The 17,850-nt window shown below is 46.1% G+C and overlaps 1 protein-coding gene across 1 annotated transcript in view; it reads left to right on the forward strand.

The window, feature by feature from the left end:
* The window catches only part of sycp2 (synaptonemal complex protein 2), a 1,164,109-nt gene that overhangs the window by 634,678 nt on the left and 511,581 nt on the right, over positions 1-17,850 (forward strand). The window contains exon 17 of the mRNA XM_070894856.1: positions 16,222-16,324. Within this exon, the coding sequence (XP_070750957.1) occupies positions 16,222-16,324 (103 nt within the window). The remainder of the gene's footprint in view (positions 1-16,221; positions 16,325-17,850) is intronic.

Genomic DNA, 17,850 nt, shown 5'->3' on the forward strand with positions numbered 1-17,850 from the left:
CTGGGTAAATGAGTTCCCGCCACTCTCTGGGTAACCACGTTCTCGTCACACTCTGGGTAAATGAGTTCCCGACACACTCTGGGTAATTGAGCTCCCGACACTCTCTGGGTAAATGAGGTCCCGTCACTCTCTGGATAAATGAGTTCCTGTCACTCTGGGTAAATGAGTTCCCGCCACTCTCTGGGTCAATGAGTTCCCGTCATTCTCTGGGTAAATGAGTCCCCGTCACTTTCTGGGTAACCACGTTCCCGTCACTCTCTGGGTAACCACATTCCCGACACTCTCTGGGTAAATGAGTTCCCGCCACTCTCTGGGTAAATGAGTTCCGCCACTCTCTGGGTAAATGAGTTCCCGTCACTCTGGGTAAATGCGTTCCCGTCACTCTCTGGTTAAATGAGTTCCCTTCTCTCTCTGGGTAACCACATTCCCGTCACTCTCTGGGTAAATGAGTGACCGCCACTCTCTGGGTAAATGAGTTCCTGTCACTCTGGGTAAATGAGTTGCCGTCACACTCTGGGTAAATGCGTTCCATTCACACTCTGGGTAAATGCGTTCCCGGCACACTCTGGATAAATGCGTTCCCGACACACTCTCGGTAAATGAGTTCCCGTCACACTCTGGGTAAATGAGTTCTCGTCACTCTGGGTAAATTCGTTCCTGTCACTCTCTGGGTAAATGAGTTCCCGTCACTCACTGGGTAACCACATTCCCATCACTCTCTGGGTAAATGAGTTACCGCCACTCTCTGGGTGAATGAGTTCCCGCTACTCTCTGGGTAAATGAGTTCCCGCCACTCTCTGGGTAAATGAGTTCCCGTCACTCTCTGGGTAAATGAGTCCCCGTCACTCTCTGGGTAACCACATTCCCGTCACAGTCTGGGTAAATGAGTTCCTGACACTCTCTGGGTAAATGAGTTCCCGACACTCTGGGGAAATGCGCACCCGTCACTCTCTCGGTAAATGAGTTCCTGTCACTCTCTGGGTAAATGAGTTCCCGTCACACTCTGGGTAAATCAGTTCCCGACACTCTCTCGGTAAATGAGTTCCCGTCACACTCTGGGTAAATGAGTTACCGCCACTCTCTGGGTAAATGAGTTCCCGTCACTCTCTGGGTAAATGAGTACCCGCGACTCTCTGGGTAACCACATTCCCGTCACAGTCTGGGTAAATGAGTTCCTGACACTCTCTGGGTAAATGAGTTACCGTCACACTCTGGGTAAATCAGTTCCCGACACTCTCTCGGTAAATGAGTTCCCGTCACTCTGGGTAAATGCGTTCCCGTCACTCTCTGGGTAAATGAGTTCCCTTCTCTCTCTGGGTAACCACATTCCCGTCACTCTCTGGGTAAATGAGTGACCGCCACTCTCTGGGTAAATGAGTTCCTGTCACTCTGGGTAAATGAGTTGCCGTCACCCTCTGGGTAAATGCGTTCCCGTCACAATCTGGGTAAATGCGTTCCCGGCACACTCTGGATAAATGCGTTCCCGACACACTCTCGGTAAATGAGTTCCCGTCACACTCTGGGTAAATGAGTTCTCGTCACTCTGGGTAAATGCGTTCCCGTCACTCTCTGGGTAAATGAGTTCCCGTCACTCACTGGGTAACCACATTCCCATCACTCTCTGGGTAAATGAGTTACCGCCACTCTCTGGGTAAATGAGTTCCCGCTACTCTCTGGGTAAATGAGTTCCCGCCACTCTCTGGGTAAATGAGTTCCCGTCACTCTCTGGGTAAATGAGTCCCCGTCACTTTCTGGGTAACCACGTTCCCGTCACACTCTGGGTAAATGAGTTCCCGTCACTCTCTGGGTAAATGAGTACCCGCCACTCTCTGGGTAACCACATTCCCGTCACAGTCTGGGTAAATGAGTTCCCGCTACTCTCTGGGTAAATGAGTTCCCGTCACTCTGGGTAAATGCGTTTCCGTCACTCTCTGGGTAAATGAGTTCCCTTCTCTCTCTGGGTAATCACATTCCCGTCACTCTCTGGGTAAATGAGTGACCGCCACTCTCTGGGTAAATGAGTTACCACCACTCTCTGGTTAAATGAGTTCCCGCCAGTCACTGATAAATGAGTTCCCGTCACTCTCTCGGTAAATGAGTCCCCGTCACTTTCTGGGTAACCATGTTCCCGTCACTCTCTGGGTAAATGAGTTCCCGTCACTCTCTGGGTAAATGCGTTCCCGTCACAATCTGGCTAAATGAGTTCCCGCCACTCTCTGGGTAACCACGTTCCCGTCACACTCTGGGTAAATGAGATCCAGACACTCTCTGGGTTAATGAGTTCCCGACACTCTCGGTAAATGAGCACCCGTCACTCTCTCGGTAAATTAGTTCCCGTCACTCTCTGGGTAAATGAGTTACCGTCACACTCTGGGTAAATCAGTTCCCGACACTCTCTCGGTAAATGAGTTCCCGTCACTCTCTGGGTAAATGAGTTCCCTTCACTCTGGGTAAATGCGTTCCCGTCACTCTCTGGGTAACTGAGTTCCCGTCACTCATTGGGTAAATGAGTTCCCGCCACTCTCTGGGTAAATGAGTTCCCGCCACTCTCTGAGTCAATGAGTCCCCGTCACTTTCTGGGTAACCACGTTCCCGTCACTCTCTGGGTAAATGAGCTCCCGTCACTCTCTGGGTAAATGAGTCCCCGTCACTCTCTGGGTAAATGAGTTCCCGCCACTCTCTGGGTAACCACGTTCTCGTCACACTCTGGGTAAATGAGTTCCCGACACACTCTGGGTAATTGAGCTCCCGACACTCTCTGGGTAAATGAGGTCCCGTCACTCTCTGGATAAATGAGTTCCTGTCACTCTGGGTAAATGAGTTCCCGCCACTCTCTGGGTCAATGAGTTCCCGTCATTCTCTGGGTAAATGAGTCCCCGTCACTTTCTGGGTAACCACGTTCCCGTCACTCTCTGGGTAACCACATTCCCGACACTCTCTGGGTAAATGAGTTCCCGCCACTCTCTGGGTAAATGAGTTCCGCCACTCTCTGGGTAAATGAGTTCCCGTCACTCTGGGTAAATGCGTTCCCGTCACTCTCTGGTTAAATGAGTTCCCTTCTCTCTCTGGGTAACCACATTCCCGTCACTCTCTGGGTAAATGAGTGACCGCCACTCTCTGGGTAAATGAGTTCCTGTCACTCTGGGTAAATGAGTTGCCGTCACACTCTGGGTAAATGCGTTCCATTCACACTCTGGGTAAATGCGTTCCCGGCACACTCTGGATAAATGCGTTCCCGACACACTCTCGGTAAATGAGTTCCCGTCACACTCTGGGTAAATGAGTTCTCGTCACTCTGGGTAAATTCGTTCCTGTCACTCTCTGGGTAAATGAGTTCCCGTCACTCACTGGGTAACCACATTCCCATCACTCTCTGGGTAAATGAGTTACCGCCACTCTCTGGGTGAATGAGTTCCCGCTACTCTCTGGGTAAATGAGTTCCCGCCACTCTCTGGGTAAATGAGTTCCCGTCACTCTCTGGGTAAATGAGTCCCCGTCACGTTCTGGGTAACCACGTTCCCGTCACACTCTGGGTAAATGAGTTCCCGTCACTCTCTGGGTAAATGAGTACCCGCCACTCTCTGGGTAACCACATTCCCGTCACAGTCTGGGTAAATGAGTTCCTGACACTCTCTGGGTAAATGAGTTCCCGACACTCTGGGGAAATGCGCACCCGTCACTCTCTCGGTAAATGAGTTCCTGTCACTCTCTGGGTAAATGAGTTCCCGTCACACTCTGGGTAAATCAGTTCCCGACACTCTCTCGGTAAATGAGTTCCCGTCACACTCTGGGTAAATGAGTTACCGCCACTCTCTGGGTAAATGAGTTCCCGTCACTCTCTGGGTAAATGAGTACCCGCCACTCTCTGGGTAACCACATTCCCGTCACAGTCTGGGTAAATGAGTTCCTGACACTCTCTGGGTAAATGAGTTACCGTCACACTCTGGGTAAATCAGTTCCCGACACTCTCTCGGTAAATGAGTTCCCGTCACTCTGGGTAAATGCGTTCCCGTCACTCTCTGGGTAAATGAGTTCCCTTCTCTCTCTGGGTAACCACATTCCCGTCACTCTCTGTGTAAATGAGTTACCGCCACTCTCTGGGTAAATGAGCTCCCGTCACTCTCTGGGTAAATGAGTCCCCGTCACTCTCTGGGTAAATGAGTTCCCGACACTCTCTGGGTAAATGAGTTTCCGTCACTGTCTGGGTAAATGAGTCCCCGTCACTCTCTGGGTAAATGAGTCCCCGTCACTCTCTGGGTAAATGAGTTCCCGACACTCTCTCGGTGAATGCGTTCCCGACACTCTCTGGGTAACTGAGTTCCCGCCACTCTTGGGTAAATGAGTTCTCGTCACTCTCTGGGTAAATGAGTTTCCGTCATTCTCTGGGTAAATGAGTTCCCGACACTCTCTCGGTAATTGAGTTCCCGACACTCTCTGGGTAACCACGTTCCCGTCACACTCTGGGTAAATGAGTCCCCGTCACTCTCTGGGTAAATGAGTCCCCGTCACTCTCTGTGTAAATGAGTTCCCGACACTCTCTGGGTAAATGAGCTCCGTCACCCTCTGGGTAAATGAGTCCCCGTCTCTCTCTGGGTAAATGAGTTTCTGTCACTCTCTGGGTAAATGAGTTTCCGTCACTCTCTCGGTAAATGAGTTCCCGTCACTCTCTCGGTAAATGAGTTCCCATCACTCTCTCGGTAAATGAGTTCCCGTCACTCTCTCGGTAAATGAGTTCCCGTCACTCTCTCGGTCAATGAGTTCCCGTCACTCTCTGGGTAAATGAGTTCACGTCACTCTCTCGGTAAATGAGTTCCCGTCACTCTCTGGGTAAATGAGTTCCCGTCACTCTCTGGGTAAATGAGTTCCCGTCACTCTCTGGGTAAATGAGTTTCCGTCACTCTCTGGGTAAATGAGTTCCCAACACTCTCTGGGTAAATGAGTTCCCGACACTCTCTGGGTAAATGAGTTCCGGTGACTCTCTGGGTAACCACATTCCCGTCACTCTCTGGCTAAATGAGTTCCAGTCACTCTCTGGGTAAATGAGTTCCCGCCACTCTCTGGGTAAATGAGTCCCCGTCTCTCTCTGGCTAAATGAGTTTCTGTCATTCTCTGGGTAAATGAGCTCCCGCCACTCTCTGGGTAAATGAGTTCCCGACAGTCTATGGGTAAATGAGTTTCCGTCACTCTCTGGGTAAATGAGTTTCCGTCACTCTCTGGGTAAATGAGTTCCCGTCACTCTCTCGGTCAATGAGTTCCCGTCACTCTCTGGGTAAATGAGTTCCCGTTACTCTCTGGGTAAATGAGTTCCCGTCACTCTCTCGGTAAATGAGTTCTCGACACTCTCTGGGTAACCAAGCGTCGATACAAGTTTAGCATAACTTCTCTACTTTTCAGTTGTATCTCTCTGGAAATAAACCCTAGTGCTTGGTTTGCTTATTTTATGGCCTTGTTAACCTGTGTCACTACTTTCAGTGATTTGTGTATTGTACTCCGAGATCCCTTTGCCTTTCTAACCCATTTCGATTGATATTTTCCAAGTAATATGTAACTTGCCTATTTTTCTTACCAAAATGTAATGCCTTACATTTATCTGTGTTGAATTTTATTTGCCAATTATATGCCAAGATTCAATTTATTAATGTCTTGTTTCCACCCTCCTCTGCCTTGACTATGCCCCTGTTGCGGCCCTTCACCCCCCCCCCCGCCCAATTTGGTGTCATTGGCAAATTTTTTAATTGTGTTTTGATTCCTAAGTCTAAATTGTGAACAACAGTGTTCCTAGCACTGAACACCACTACCCCCCTTCTGCCACTGTGAATATCTACCTTTTACCCCTACACTCTGTTTTCTGTCTTGAAGCCAGCCAGTTACTCATTCTGCTACCCTGACTCAACATGTTCCGACCTTATTCAGTAATCTATTATGTGCTAGCTTATCGAAGGACTTTTGAAAATCTAGCTAAATTACATCTGCTGCATTACCCTGGTCTACGCTCTGTTCCCTCTTCAAAAAATATAATGAGGTTGATCAAGCAAGACTTTCCCATTTGAAATACATGCTGACTTCAGTATTATATTTGATGTTTCTAGATATTCTATTTTCTCCTTTTGTAGGGATTCCATTATTTTTCCTACCACCGATGTTAAGCTGACAGGTCTATAGTTCCCTGGACATGTTCTATCTCCCTTCTTAAATCTAGGTATTATGTTTGCTATCTGCCAGTCCTCTGGCACTACACCTTGTTCTAACGAATTATTAAATATGTGTAGTAATGCCTCTGTTATCTCTTCTCTAAATACTTTTACAATGCGCGGATATAATCTGTCCGGACCAGGGGGTTTTATCCTCTTTGAGTTTGATTAGTTTATTTAATATTTCTCCTCTTTATTTGAAATGCAGTTATCTCATTTTTAATTGCATCATCCAATGTCATGTCCACCTGATAAATACTGAAGCAAAATAATGATTTAATATTTCTGCCATCTCTATCGCTGCCTGTGATATTATCCTGTTCATACCTTATTGGCCCTAATCCCACCCCGACTTTCCTTTTTTGTGTTTTTGTGCCTGCAAAGTATTTTACTATTTTGTTTTATGTTCCTTGATAATTTCATAGTTCCTTTTTGCCTTTCTAATTCTTCTTTTGAACTCTCTCCTAATCTCTTCATATTCTCTCTTGTCATGCTGTCCATGTACTGGGTGTATGCCTCTTTCCTTACCGTCACTTATTCCCTTATGTCTTCATTCATCCAGCGTGTCTCATTAGTGTTTAGCTTGTTCATGTTTTTTAGCAGAATATATTTTTCCCGGACACCATTGAAAGATTTAAATATTTCCCACTGCTGTTCTATATCGTTGTTTGACAATCTTTATGTCCATTTGATTCTCCCAAGTTCTACTCTCAGTCCTGCAAAATCGGCTTTTCTCTAATCTATTACCTGTCTCAATTGTTGGCCATACTTTGCGGCCCCTCTGGGTGCATTATGTGGTGTGTACGCGCCCGTAAGGACTGCCCAAATTCTGGGTTTTTGCGGGCGTATGCACGAAAAGTGGGAACTTGCAATCTGTTACGAATCTTCTTGACAGTTTCAACGCATCCCTGGGAAAAGTTAATCCACGGGCAGTACTGCCCAGCAAATGCCCTTGAAATTCTTACGCCTGGTAAAAGCAGATGCAAGGCCTGCTTTTACCAGCATAAGAGTTTAAATGAATATAAATATATATATTTTGAATTACTTACACAATAAAACACCTATAAGATAAGTTACGGTTATTTTTAGCGACTTGGAAACATTTAATTTCAAAAAATTTAATTTTGGTTTTAAATGTTTAATTAAATGGTATTTTAATTAATTTTAAATATGTAATTTTAAAAAAAAGAATCGGTGTGTAATTATGTTTTTTATGGGATCTCCATTCCTAAGCATCACTGGGGATCCTCCTTTTAGTGGCTTGTCCGGCCCATGTGATCCCAGGAGCGTTGCGAACCGCGTGTGCCCCTGGGATACTTGGGCCTTTACCCGTGCATTCCCAGAGAGGCCCGGGAGTGCAAGTCACTGTGGATCCCGAGGCCCCAGATAGGCGCGGATTGTATTTGCAGATTGGAGGCATTTCCCCGGGGAAAGCCTCCGACCGCAAATTCAGGCCGTTATCTCAAAGCGTATTATATGATGGTCACTATTGCCTAGATGTTCCCCTACTTTTACTTCTTTTATCTACTCTGGTTCATTCCCCACACCAGCTCTTTTCCTCACCGCCCCTTTATCCACATGTTAATTCTACTGATCTGACTGTTTCGATAACGTTATTTTTGTTATCCTTCCGGGATGTGGCAATCGCTGGCAAAGCCAGCATTTATTGCCCATCCCTAATTTCCCTTGAGAAGGTGGTGGTGAGCCACCTTCTTGAACCGATGCAGTCTGTGTGGTGAAGGTGCTCCCACAGTGCGGTTAGGGAGGGAGTTCCAGGATTTTGAACCAGGGACGATGAAGGAACGGCGATATATTTCCACGTCAGGATGGTGTGTGACTTGGAGGGGAACTTGCAGGTGATGGTGTTCCCATGCGCCTGCTGTCCTTGTCCTTCTAGGTGGTAGAGGTCGCGGGTTTGGGAAGTGCTGTTGAAGGAGCCTTGGCGATTTGCTGCAGTGCATCTTGTAGATGGTACACACTGCAGCCACGGTGTGCCGGTGGTGGAGGGAGTGAATGTTGAAGGTGGTGGATGGGGTGTCGATCAAGCGGCTGCTTTGTCCTGGATGGTGTCGAGCTTCTTGGAGCTGCATTCATCCAGGCAAGTGGAGAGTATTCCATCACATTCTTGACTTGTGCCTTGTTGATGGTGGAAAGGCTTTGGAGAGTCAGGAGGTGAGACACTCGCTGCAGGATACCCAGCTTCTGACTTGATCTTGTTGCCACAGTAATTATGTGGCTGGTCCAGTTAAGTTTCTGGTCAATGGTGACTCCTCAGGATGTTGATGGTGAGGGATTCGGTGATGGTAATGCCGTTGAATATCATGGGGAGGTGCTTAGACTCTCACTTGTTGGAGGTGGTCATTGCCTGGTACTTGTGTGGCGTGAATATTACTTGCCGATTATCATCCCAAGCCTGAATGTTGGCCAGGTCTTGCTGCATGTGGGCATGGACAGCTTCATTGTCTGAGGAGTTGCGAATGGAACTGAACACTGTGCAGTCATCAGTGAACATCCCCACTTCTGACCTTATGATTGAGGGAAGGTCATTGATGAAGCAGCGAAAGATGGTTGCACATGGTTCGGGCAATTATCCAGAGATTATCATCCTCGAGGTCCTGCTTTTCAATTTCACTCCTAACTCCTGATACTTCCTCAGCTGGACCTCCTCCCTGTTCCTACTTATGGTGTTTGTCCCAACATGGACTATGGCAGCTGGATTTGCCCCCTCCCTTTCTAAATTCCTCTCCAGCCGCCTTGACATACCATTTACCCCGGCACAGGATAGGCCGCACACCCTTTGGAGATCTCGTGTGGCTGAAGATGACGTTATCTATAACCCTAATTATCACGACCACACTTCTATTCTGCTCTTCTCCTCCCATCACTTACCAGTCAGCCTTCAAACCACGGTGCCTTGGTCTGCATTGTGGCTGTCCCCCCCCACAATCTTTCTCCTTATCCTCACATGTAGCGAATACATTGTACCTGTTGGACATGACCAGTGTCTGCAGGGTATTAAGAGCATGGTGGATAGGGGTGTACCGATGGATGTGGTGTATTTAGATTTCCAAAAGGCATTAGATAAGGTGCCACACAAAAGGTTACAACAGAAGATAAAGGTACGCGGAGTCAGAGGAAATGTATTAGCATGGATCGAGAATTGGCTGGCTAACAGAAAACAGAAAGTCGGGATAAATGGGTCCTTTTCGGGTTGGAAATCGGTGGTTAGTGGTGTGCCACAGGGATCAGTGCTGGGACCACAACTGTTTACAATATACATTGATGACCTGGAAGAGGGGACAGAGTGTAGTGTAACAAAATTTGCAGATGACACAAAGATTAGTGGGAAAGCGGGTTGTGTGGGAGAGAGGCTGCAAAGAGATTTAGATAGGTTAAGCGAATGGGCTAAGGTTTGGCAGATGGAATACAATGTCGGAAAATGTGAGGTCATCCACCTTGGAGAAAAAAAACAGTAAAAGGGAATATTATTTGAATGGGGAGAAATTACAATATGAGGGACCTGGGGGTCCTTGTGCATAAATCCCAAAAGTTAGTTTGCAGGTGCAGCAGGTAATCAGGAAGGCGAATGGAATGTTGGCCTTCATTGCGAGAGGGATGGAGTACAAAAGCAGAGAGGTTCTGCTGCAACTGGATAGGGTATTAGTGAGGCCGCACCTGGAGTACTGCATGCAGTTTTGGTCAGCTTACTTAAGGAAGGATATACTGGCTTTGGAGGGGGTACAGAGACGATTCACTAGGCTGATTCCGGAGATGAGAGCGTTACCTTATGATGATAGATTGATCAGACTGGGTCTTTACTCGCTGGAGTTCAGAAGGATGAGGGGTGATCTTATAGAAACATTTAAAATCATGAAAGGGATAGACAAGATCGAGGCAGAGAGGTTGTTTCCACTGGTTGGGGAGACTAGAACGAGGGGGCACAGCCTCAAAATACGGGGGAGCCAATTTAAAACCGAGTTGAGAAGGAATTTCTTCTCCCAGAGGGTTGTGAATCTGTGGAATTCTCTGCCCAAGGAAGCAGTTGAGGCTAGCTCATTGAATGTATTCAAATCACAGATAGATAGATTTTTTAACCAATAAGGGAATTAAGGGTTACGGGGAGCGGGCGGGTATGTGGAGCTGAGTCCACGGCCAGATCAGCCATGATCTTGTTGAATAGCGGAGCAGGCTCGAGGGGCTAGATGGCCTACTCCTGTTCCTAATTCTTATGTTCTTAAATGTTCTTATGTTCTTAGGATTTTCTTCTCAACCTCTCCTAAGTCCTCGCTACCCAGCTCCCTAACAGTCACACTAAAACTGTGCTTCCCTCGGGTGTGATTGTATTCAGAATAAAACTATCCAGAACTTACTCTCCCTTTCTTATGTTTCGGTGTATGTCTAACTCGCACTGAAGGCAGGGGTATTTCCTGCAGATGTGGGAATCTGGGTGTTATGTATGAATGCTAGGGGGTCACCAGACACCAGAGGACGCCGCGGTTGTAGGTCATCGGGCTGTACGCATGTGGCATGTGTGCTTGGTCACCTGTATATAACTTGGGTGTCTTTCTCATGCTGGCACTCTTGGGCTGGAATAAAGATGGATCAGGTTGCACCTGAGTGAGTTTAAAGTAACCAGACTCTTGAGTCATTACAATTGGCGACGAGATAATTTAAGAACCTTCGAATGCACAATGGGCACTGTTGGAATCCTGGAAAGATTCGTGGAGGGCGAGGATTGGGCGGATTTTGTCGACCGCCTGGATCAGTATTTTGTGGCCAACACCATGGAGGCAGAGGCCTACGCAGTTAAGCGCAGGGCAGTTCTCCTCACCATTTGTGGTCTGAAAATTTACGGCCTCATGAAGAATCTTCTCTTGCCTGTGCGTCCGGCAGAAAAAGAGTACGAGGAATTGTGTACATTGGTGGGTAACCATCTGAAGCCAAAAGAGGGGATCATCATATCACGCTGCCGTTTCTACTCGCATGTTCGTGCTCAGGGCCAGGACGTGTCAGGATTTGTCGCCGACCTGCGACGTCTTGCTTAGCCGTGTAAGTTCGGGAACATGCTGGAAGACATGTTGCGTGATGTCTTCGTGATAGGCATCAGCCATGATGCGATCCTCAGGAGACGCTGGATTTGAAAAAGGCCATTGCGACTGCCCAGGCATGCATGACGACGGATAATAATTTGAGGCGGATATCATCGACGAGTCAGAGTTCCACGGCAAGTAATGTAAGCAAGATGGCGTCGTCTTCAGGCAGAGCTGCTTACGCGAAACCTGCCGCTGCCCAGAGTCCGCCAACTGGTTCGATCTAGATTTCACCCTGTTGGTGTTGTGGGGGCAATCATCGGCCTCATCGGTTTAGACAATACTCATGCAATGGATGTTCGAAAGTGGGACATCTTCACAGGATGTGTCCACAACGGAGCACGTGTGGTACGGCTCACCAGGTGGTTGATGAAGACCAGTTCAGTGATGGCCTGGATACGCAACCGAGGAGGAAATTAATGGACTGTATTCGTTCCTGAGCAAGAGCCAGCCGATAGTCGTTAATGTGAAGCTGAATGGTGTGCCTGTAACAATGGAGCTGGACACGGGATGCGAGCCAGTCAATAATGAGCCAAAGGAAATTCGACAAGCTGTGGGACACTAAAGCTGCGAAACCGAAGCTGAGTCCAGTCAATGCCACGTTGCATACTTACACTAAGGATCTCATACCTGTGCTCGGCAGTGCAGCAATCGAGGTGTCATATGACGGTGTGGTTCACGAGTTACCATTATGGATCGTCCCGGGTAATGGTCTAACGCTGTTCGGCAGGAATTGGCTCGAGAAAATCAAGCTGAACTGGAATGATGTCGAGATGTTGTCTTCGGTGAATGATACTTCGTGTGCTCAAGTATTGAAAAAGTTTCCTTCTTTGTTTGAACCGGGCATTGGTAATTTTACGGGAGCCAAGATGCAGATTCACCTGGATTCCAGTGCAAGGCCTGTCTATTACAAAGCTTGGTTTGTTCCATACATGGTGAGGGAGAAGGTTGAAATTGAGCTTGACAAACTCCAGCGTGAAGGGATCATATCATCGGTCGTTGTTGCTGTGTTGAAGAGTGATGGCACTATCAGGATTTGTGGTGACTACAAGGTTACGATTAACCTATTTTCGAAACAGGATCAGTATCCGTTACTGAGGGCTGATCACCTGTTCGCCATGCTAGCTGGTGGAAAGTAATTCATGAAACTGGATCTGACGTTGGTTTATATGACTCAGGAGCTTGTCGACACGTCGAAGAAACTCACCTGCATCAACACCCATAAAGGACTGTTCGTCTACAACAGGTGTCCTTTTGCAATTCGTTCGGCTGCAGCCATATTTCAGAGGAATATGGAGAGCCTACTGAAGTCCGTTCCTAGAACTGTCGTGTTTCAAGATGACATTCTGGTCATAGTTCGCGACACTGCTGAACATCTGAACAATCTTGAAGAAGTCCTACAGCGTCTGGACAAAGTGGGACTCAGGCTGAAATACTCGAAATGTGTATTCATGGCACCGGAAGTCGAATTCCTCGGGAGGAAGATAGATAGCTGCTGATGGCATCAGGCCCACTGATTCGAAAACCGAGGCCATCAAAAATGCACCCAGGCTTCAGAATGTGACAGAGCTGTGTTCGTTCCTTGGGCTACTCAACTACTTTGGTAATTTCTTACCCAGATTGAGTACTTTGTTCGAGCCACTGCATGTGTTACTAAGAAAAAGCGACAGCTGGGTCTGGGGTGCATCTCAAGATAGAGCCTTTTGAGAAAGCCAAGAATCTGCTATGTTCAAACAAATTGCTTGTTCATTATGATCCGCGTAAGCGTCTTGTATTGGCCTGTGATGCTTCATCATACGGGATTGGCTGCATTCTCCAACAAGCAAATGAATCGGGCAAGCTACAACCTGTTGCTTATGCTTCGAGAAGTCTGTCTAAAGCGGAAAGAACTTACAGTATGGTAGAGAAAGAAGCTTTGGTCTGTGTTTATATGGGCTAAAAAAAATGCACCAATACCTGTTTGGTCTTCGTTTTGATCTAGAAATGAATCACAAGCCACTCATTTCACTGTTTGCGGAAAACAAAGGTATTAATATTAATGCATCGTCCCACATTCAAAGGTGGTCGCTGACATTGTCTGCCTATGATTATGTCATCCGTCATAGACCTGGTACTGAGAATTGTACCGATGCACTGAGTCGTCTGCCCTTACTCACAAATGAGATGGAGACGCCTCAACCTGCAGATCTACTGTTAGTAATGGATGCTTTTGAGAGTGAAGGAACCCCTGTCACTAATCAACAAGTTAGGATCCGGACCAACCATGACCCTATTTTATCGGTTGTGAAACGGTGTGTCCTCAGTGGTGATTGGTCTGCCATACCTATGGAGATGCGTGAGGAGACCACATCTTACAACCGTCGCAAGGATGAGTTGTCCATTCAGTCAGACTATTTACTGTGGGGTAATCGTGTAATCATACCTAAGAAAGGTAGTGAAAAATTTGTATGTGAACTTCATAGCACTCATCATGGTATTGTTATGATGAAGTCCATTGCTAGGTCTCATGTATGGTGGCCTGGAATTGATCTGATCTGGAATCATGCGTGCATCAGTACAATACTTGTATGCAGCTAAGTAACGTACCAGTGGAACCTCCGCTGAGTCTTTGGTCGTGGCCATCCAAACCATGGTCGAGGATCCACATTGATTTTGCGGGCCCGTTCCTAAGAAAGATGTTTTTGTCGTAGTAGATGCATATTCTAAGTGGATAGATTGTGTTATTGTGTCATCCAGCACGTCTACAGCTACCATTGAGAGCCTTTGTATCATATTTGCTACTCATGGTTTGCTTGACATTGTTGTGAGTGACAACGGATCTTGCTTCACAAGTCTTGAGTTCCAGGAGTTCATGAAACTTAATGGCATCAGACATGTGAGATCAGCTCATTCAAGCCTGCTTCTAATGGTCAAGCAGAGTGTGCTGTTCAAATGATCAAGCAAAGTATGAAACATGTAACTCAGGACTCACTGCAGAGATGGTTGTCATGTATATTGCTCAGTTACAGGTCAAGGCCTCATACGCTTACTGGGGTTCCTCCTGCTGAACTACTGATGAAGAGAAATCTCAAGACCAGGCTTTCTTTTGTTCATCCTGATTTGAATGATCGTGTTGAAAACAAACGTCAAAGTCAGCAATGGTGTCATGATCGTGTTGCCGTGTCACGTGACATCTTGGTTACCGATCCGGTTTATGTACTGAACTACGGTCAAGGTCCAAAGTGGATCACTGGCACTGTTACAGCCAAGGAGGGTAACAGAGTGTTTATTGTCGTGCTCAAGAATGGGCAAACATGCAGGAAACACCTTGACCAGGTTAAACTGCGGCACACGGATGAACTGGAACCAAGTGAAGAAGATGCAGTCAGTGACCAACCAATCATTGTTCACTTATCCGATGACTCTGCTGATATTACAGACTCTGAACCTTCAGTCTCTGATGTGGTCATGACCATTCCCATCAGATCGGCTACTCAGCCCTCAGTCCCAACGGACTCAGAACTCTCGCCCAGAGCCAAAGTTGAACTGAGACGATCAACTTGTGAGACGAAAGCCCCAGACCGTCTTAATTTGTAAAAAGACTGTTGTTAAGATTTTAAAAGGGGGATGTTGTTATGTATTAATGTTTGGGAGTCACCAGACACCAGAGGGCGCTGCGGGTGGAGGTCATCGGGCTATACGCATGTGGCATGTGTGCTTGGTCACCTGTATATAAGCTGTGTGTCTTTGTCATGCAGGCACTCTTGGGCTGGAAACTCTTTTGGAGTTTACCTGTAACTCTTGGGCTGGAATAAAGATGGATCAGGTTGCACCTGAGTGAGTTAACAGTAACCAGACTCTTGAGTCATTACACTGGGACAGTCTCACTGTCCAGAAACTCCCACGTACTTAGAACTCCGACATATAGCTTGCCCTGCCATTTCTAGTCTTTTTTATTTATCTGGTCATTGAAAGCCTGAATTAATTTAATTAGTTAAAGTTTTTATTCAAATAATTATCTATAGTTATATTAGTTAATTAGTTTATCTTGTTAAATTATTAATTTCACAAAGTATAGTTCCCAGCTCTTAGTTTAAACCACTCCATGGCTTAGAAAAACGGACATTGTAATACTCACCAACCTGTCCTGTGGAAGCAAAAGAAGGAGGAAGCACCTTCTTCCCCCTCCGCTCGGAAATCCCACTCTCTCCAAGTTCCCAAGTTGTGCACTCGGTTTAAGTACTCTGCATCAGCAGATAATGTTTACTTTTATATCTTTGGAGCCTCACGCAAGTTACAAGTGCTGTCTCAGGACCCAGCTCGCTGCTCACAATAATTAGCACCTATTCAAGACAAACACTTACAGCTGACTGACAGTTAACTGCCACTGACAGGCAGTTTTTATTAACTACATCTTTTAAAGTTCTAAGTTCAATTCCAAATGTTAAATATAATTTCACTTTTTACAGCTAATACTCGCCCAGTACTTACCAGAGACTCCTACTCTCTCCAACTTCCCAAGTTTAATTCTCGGTTTATGTGCACTCTGTTGAAGATCACTCTGTGCAGACCACTCTGAAGTTCTCAGAACTAAGCTTCTGGCATTGACATGAGTGGGACTTCCTGTCAAGTATCTTGGCCATTCCGTCCAGGGAATAGGAATTCACCCCTCTGCTGCATTGGGTTAATTTGATTTCAACAGCGCTATCACATCAACAAGGTGCCTTGCCACTGCTGCCGGAAAACCAGTCCCCAAAGTTCCTGCAAGTTCTTTAGTGCCTGCAGCAAGATGTGATTTAGTGCCCCAGTAGACAAGCTGCCAAACCCAAGCTTGGCTCCCACCTGTAGCTTACCCTCACATGTAAAGCAGGCCAGGCTCAATGTTGAAGTCTAGGGTCGTTTTAGAATTTAAACAGTTTGAGAAATTGGTTTGAATTAACATTGTGTTTTTTTAATTTCAGCCACTTGTTCCACATAAGCAGAAGACATCTGAAGTATCAATGGTTGTAACTTGCACAGAAAGGCTGGCCACAAAAAGTCCTTGTACGTCAGCTGTAGTAAATTGTAAGTTCAATACGAAATTTTATTGGCAAAATCATTTGGAAAATAAAGGCCTTATCCCTGAGGTTCTGAAAGTTGTTGCAGCTGGATAAGAACATGAACAGAAAAATGAATTCATGTTTAAAACTGCCCTTTCCAGATGAAGTAGTCTTAATTGCTTCAGCAGCAAAGAAAAACAGAAAATGCTGGAAACACACAGCAGCTCAGTTAGCATCTAAACAGACAAGTTAACACTTGAGTGAACACGGCAGGGATGCTGGTAATGTGGGGTGGGTGTGTGAGTGTGCCAGGACTCTGTGTCGGAGCACCATGTGTACTCCTGCTGTGGGCCATTTCTCTTCTCCATCTCCTCGAGCTTTTAATGTTTCCACTTCCAACCTACATTACACCCCACCGCTTCAGCTACTCACATGTTTTCTGTATCTCATTTATGTTCTTCATAACTTCCTTTCATCTCATGTGATTATCATCTCAGATTTACCCATCTTCTGTTTCCCTTTTAAGCACCACACAGATCATTCTATGCATCCCTCTTATTTTATGTCTGCAATTTTTCTTCAACCTCTTCCCTTTGTTCTGTTTATCTTTCATTATTCTCAGTTCTGATGAAGGGTTTGGATGAAATGTTAACCTGTCTGTTCTGCCCACAGATGTTGATATACCTGCTGACTGTTTCCAGCATTGTCTGTTTTTGGTGATTTCCAATAGTTACAACATTTTTATTTTTATTACTTCAGTTATTTTTTTAATCAAATCTGTTTTTGATTCTGATTTTTTTTTAAAAGCTTTTGCTGTCCTTTTAAATTGTTAAATGAAGTCTTGCCCCTTTTTTTAGTTCGGATCAGTTAAAATGGCAGCTGAGTTTTGTGTTTAAAGTCACCGATCCATCTGGGGATATTGCAACTGGAATGCTAATCTCTGATGGTGTTTCAGTTCCTCTTAGCCAGTAATAGTACCATCCTTCCCCTGGCCCGCATCAGTGAGAGAGAACATTTATTGCTCATTATCGCTGATACCTGCAGACTATTGCAGTTGCCCAAGCTATCAGTAGGGAGGATCACAACCATGCAAACCCTTTCACACACTTTGACATCAATGGTACCTCAGTGCAGGCTGTTAGCAGCTCTTTTATCATCTGCTTGTTGTTCTTGTGTGGAATCTGTCAGATAGTGAGTGTCACCATGTTGGTCAATTAGTTGGAGGCGGAGTGGATTTGTGGCAGGATTTACAGGAAACAGTCTATTTTACAGAAAACAAAATCTATTTATAGAGTCTTTAGAGTCTCTATGAGCTGGTGCAAACAGAACTCATGACCGAAACTGGAGAAAAACAGCGTGGTTGCTCCAGAAAATTGTACTGAGTGGAGGAAAGTTACATAATGCAAACGATGTGCGTAAAATCAACCCCAGTCACTTACAGCAGTGATTGACAGTGGAATTACCAATCCTCGGGTACTGTTCCCCTCTCCTTCAAATCTGCTGTCATCATCCCTCTCCTCAAAAAAACAACCCTTGACCCCACTTTGCTTG

This window comes from Pristiophorus japonicus, chromosome 12 (genome assembly GCF_044704955.1).
Source record: "Pristiophorus japonicus isolate sPriJap1 chromosome 12, sPriJap1.hap1, whole genome shotgun sequence".
Lineage (NCBI taxonomy): Eukaryota > Metazoa > Chordata > Chondrichthyes > Pristiophoridae > Pristiophorus > Pristiophorus japonicus.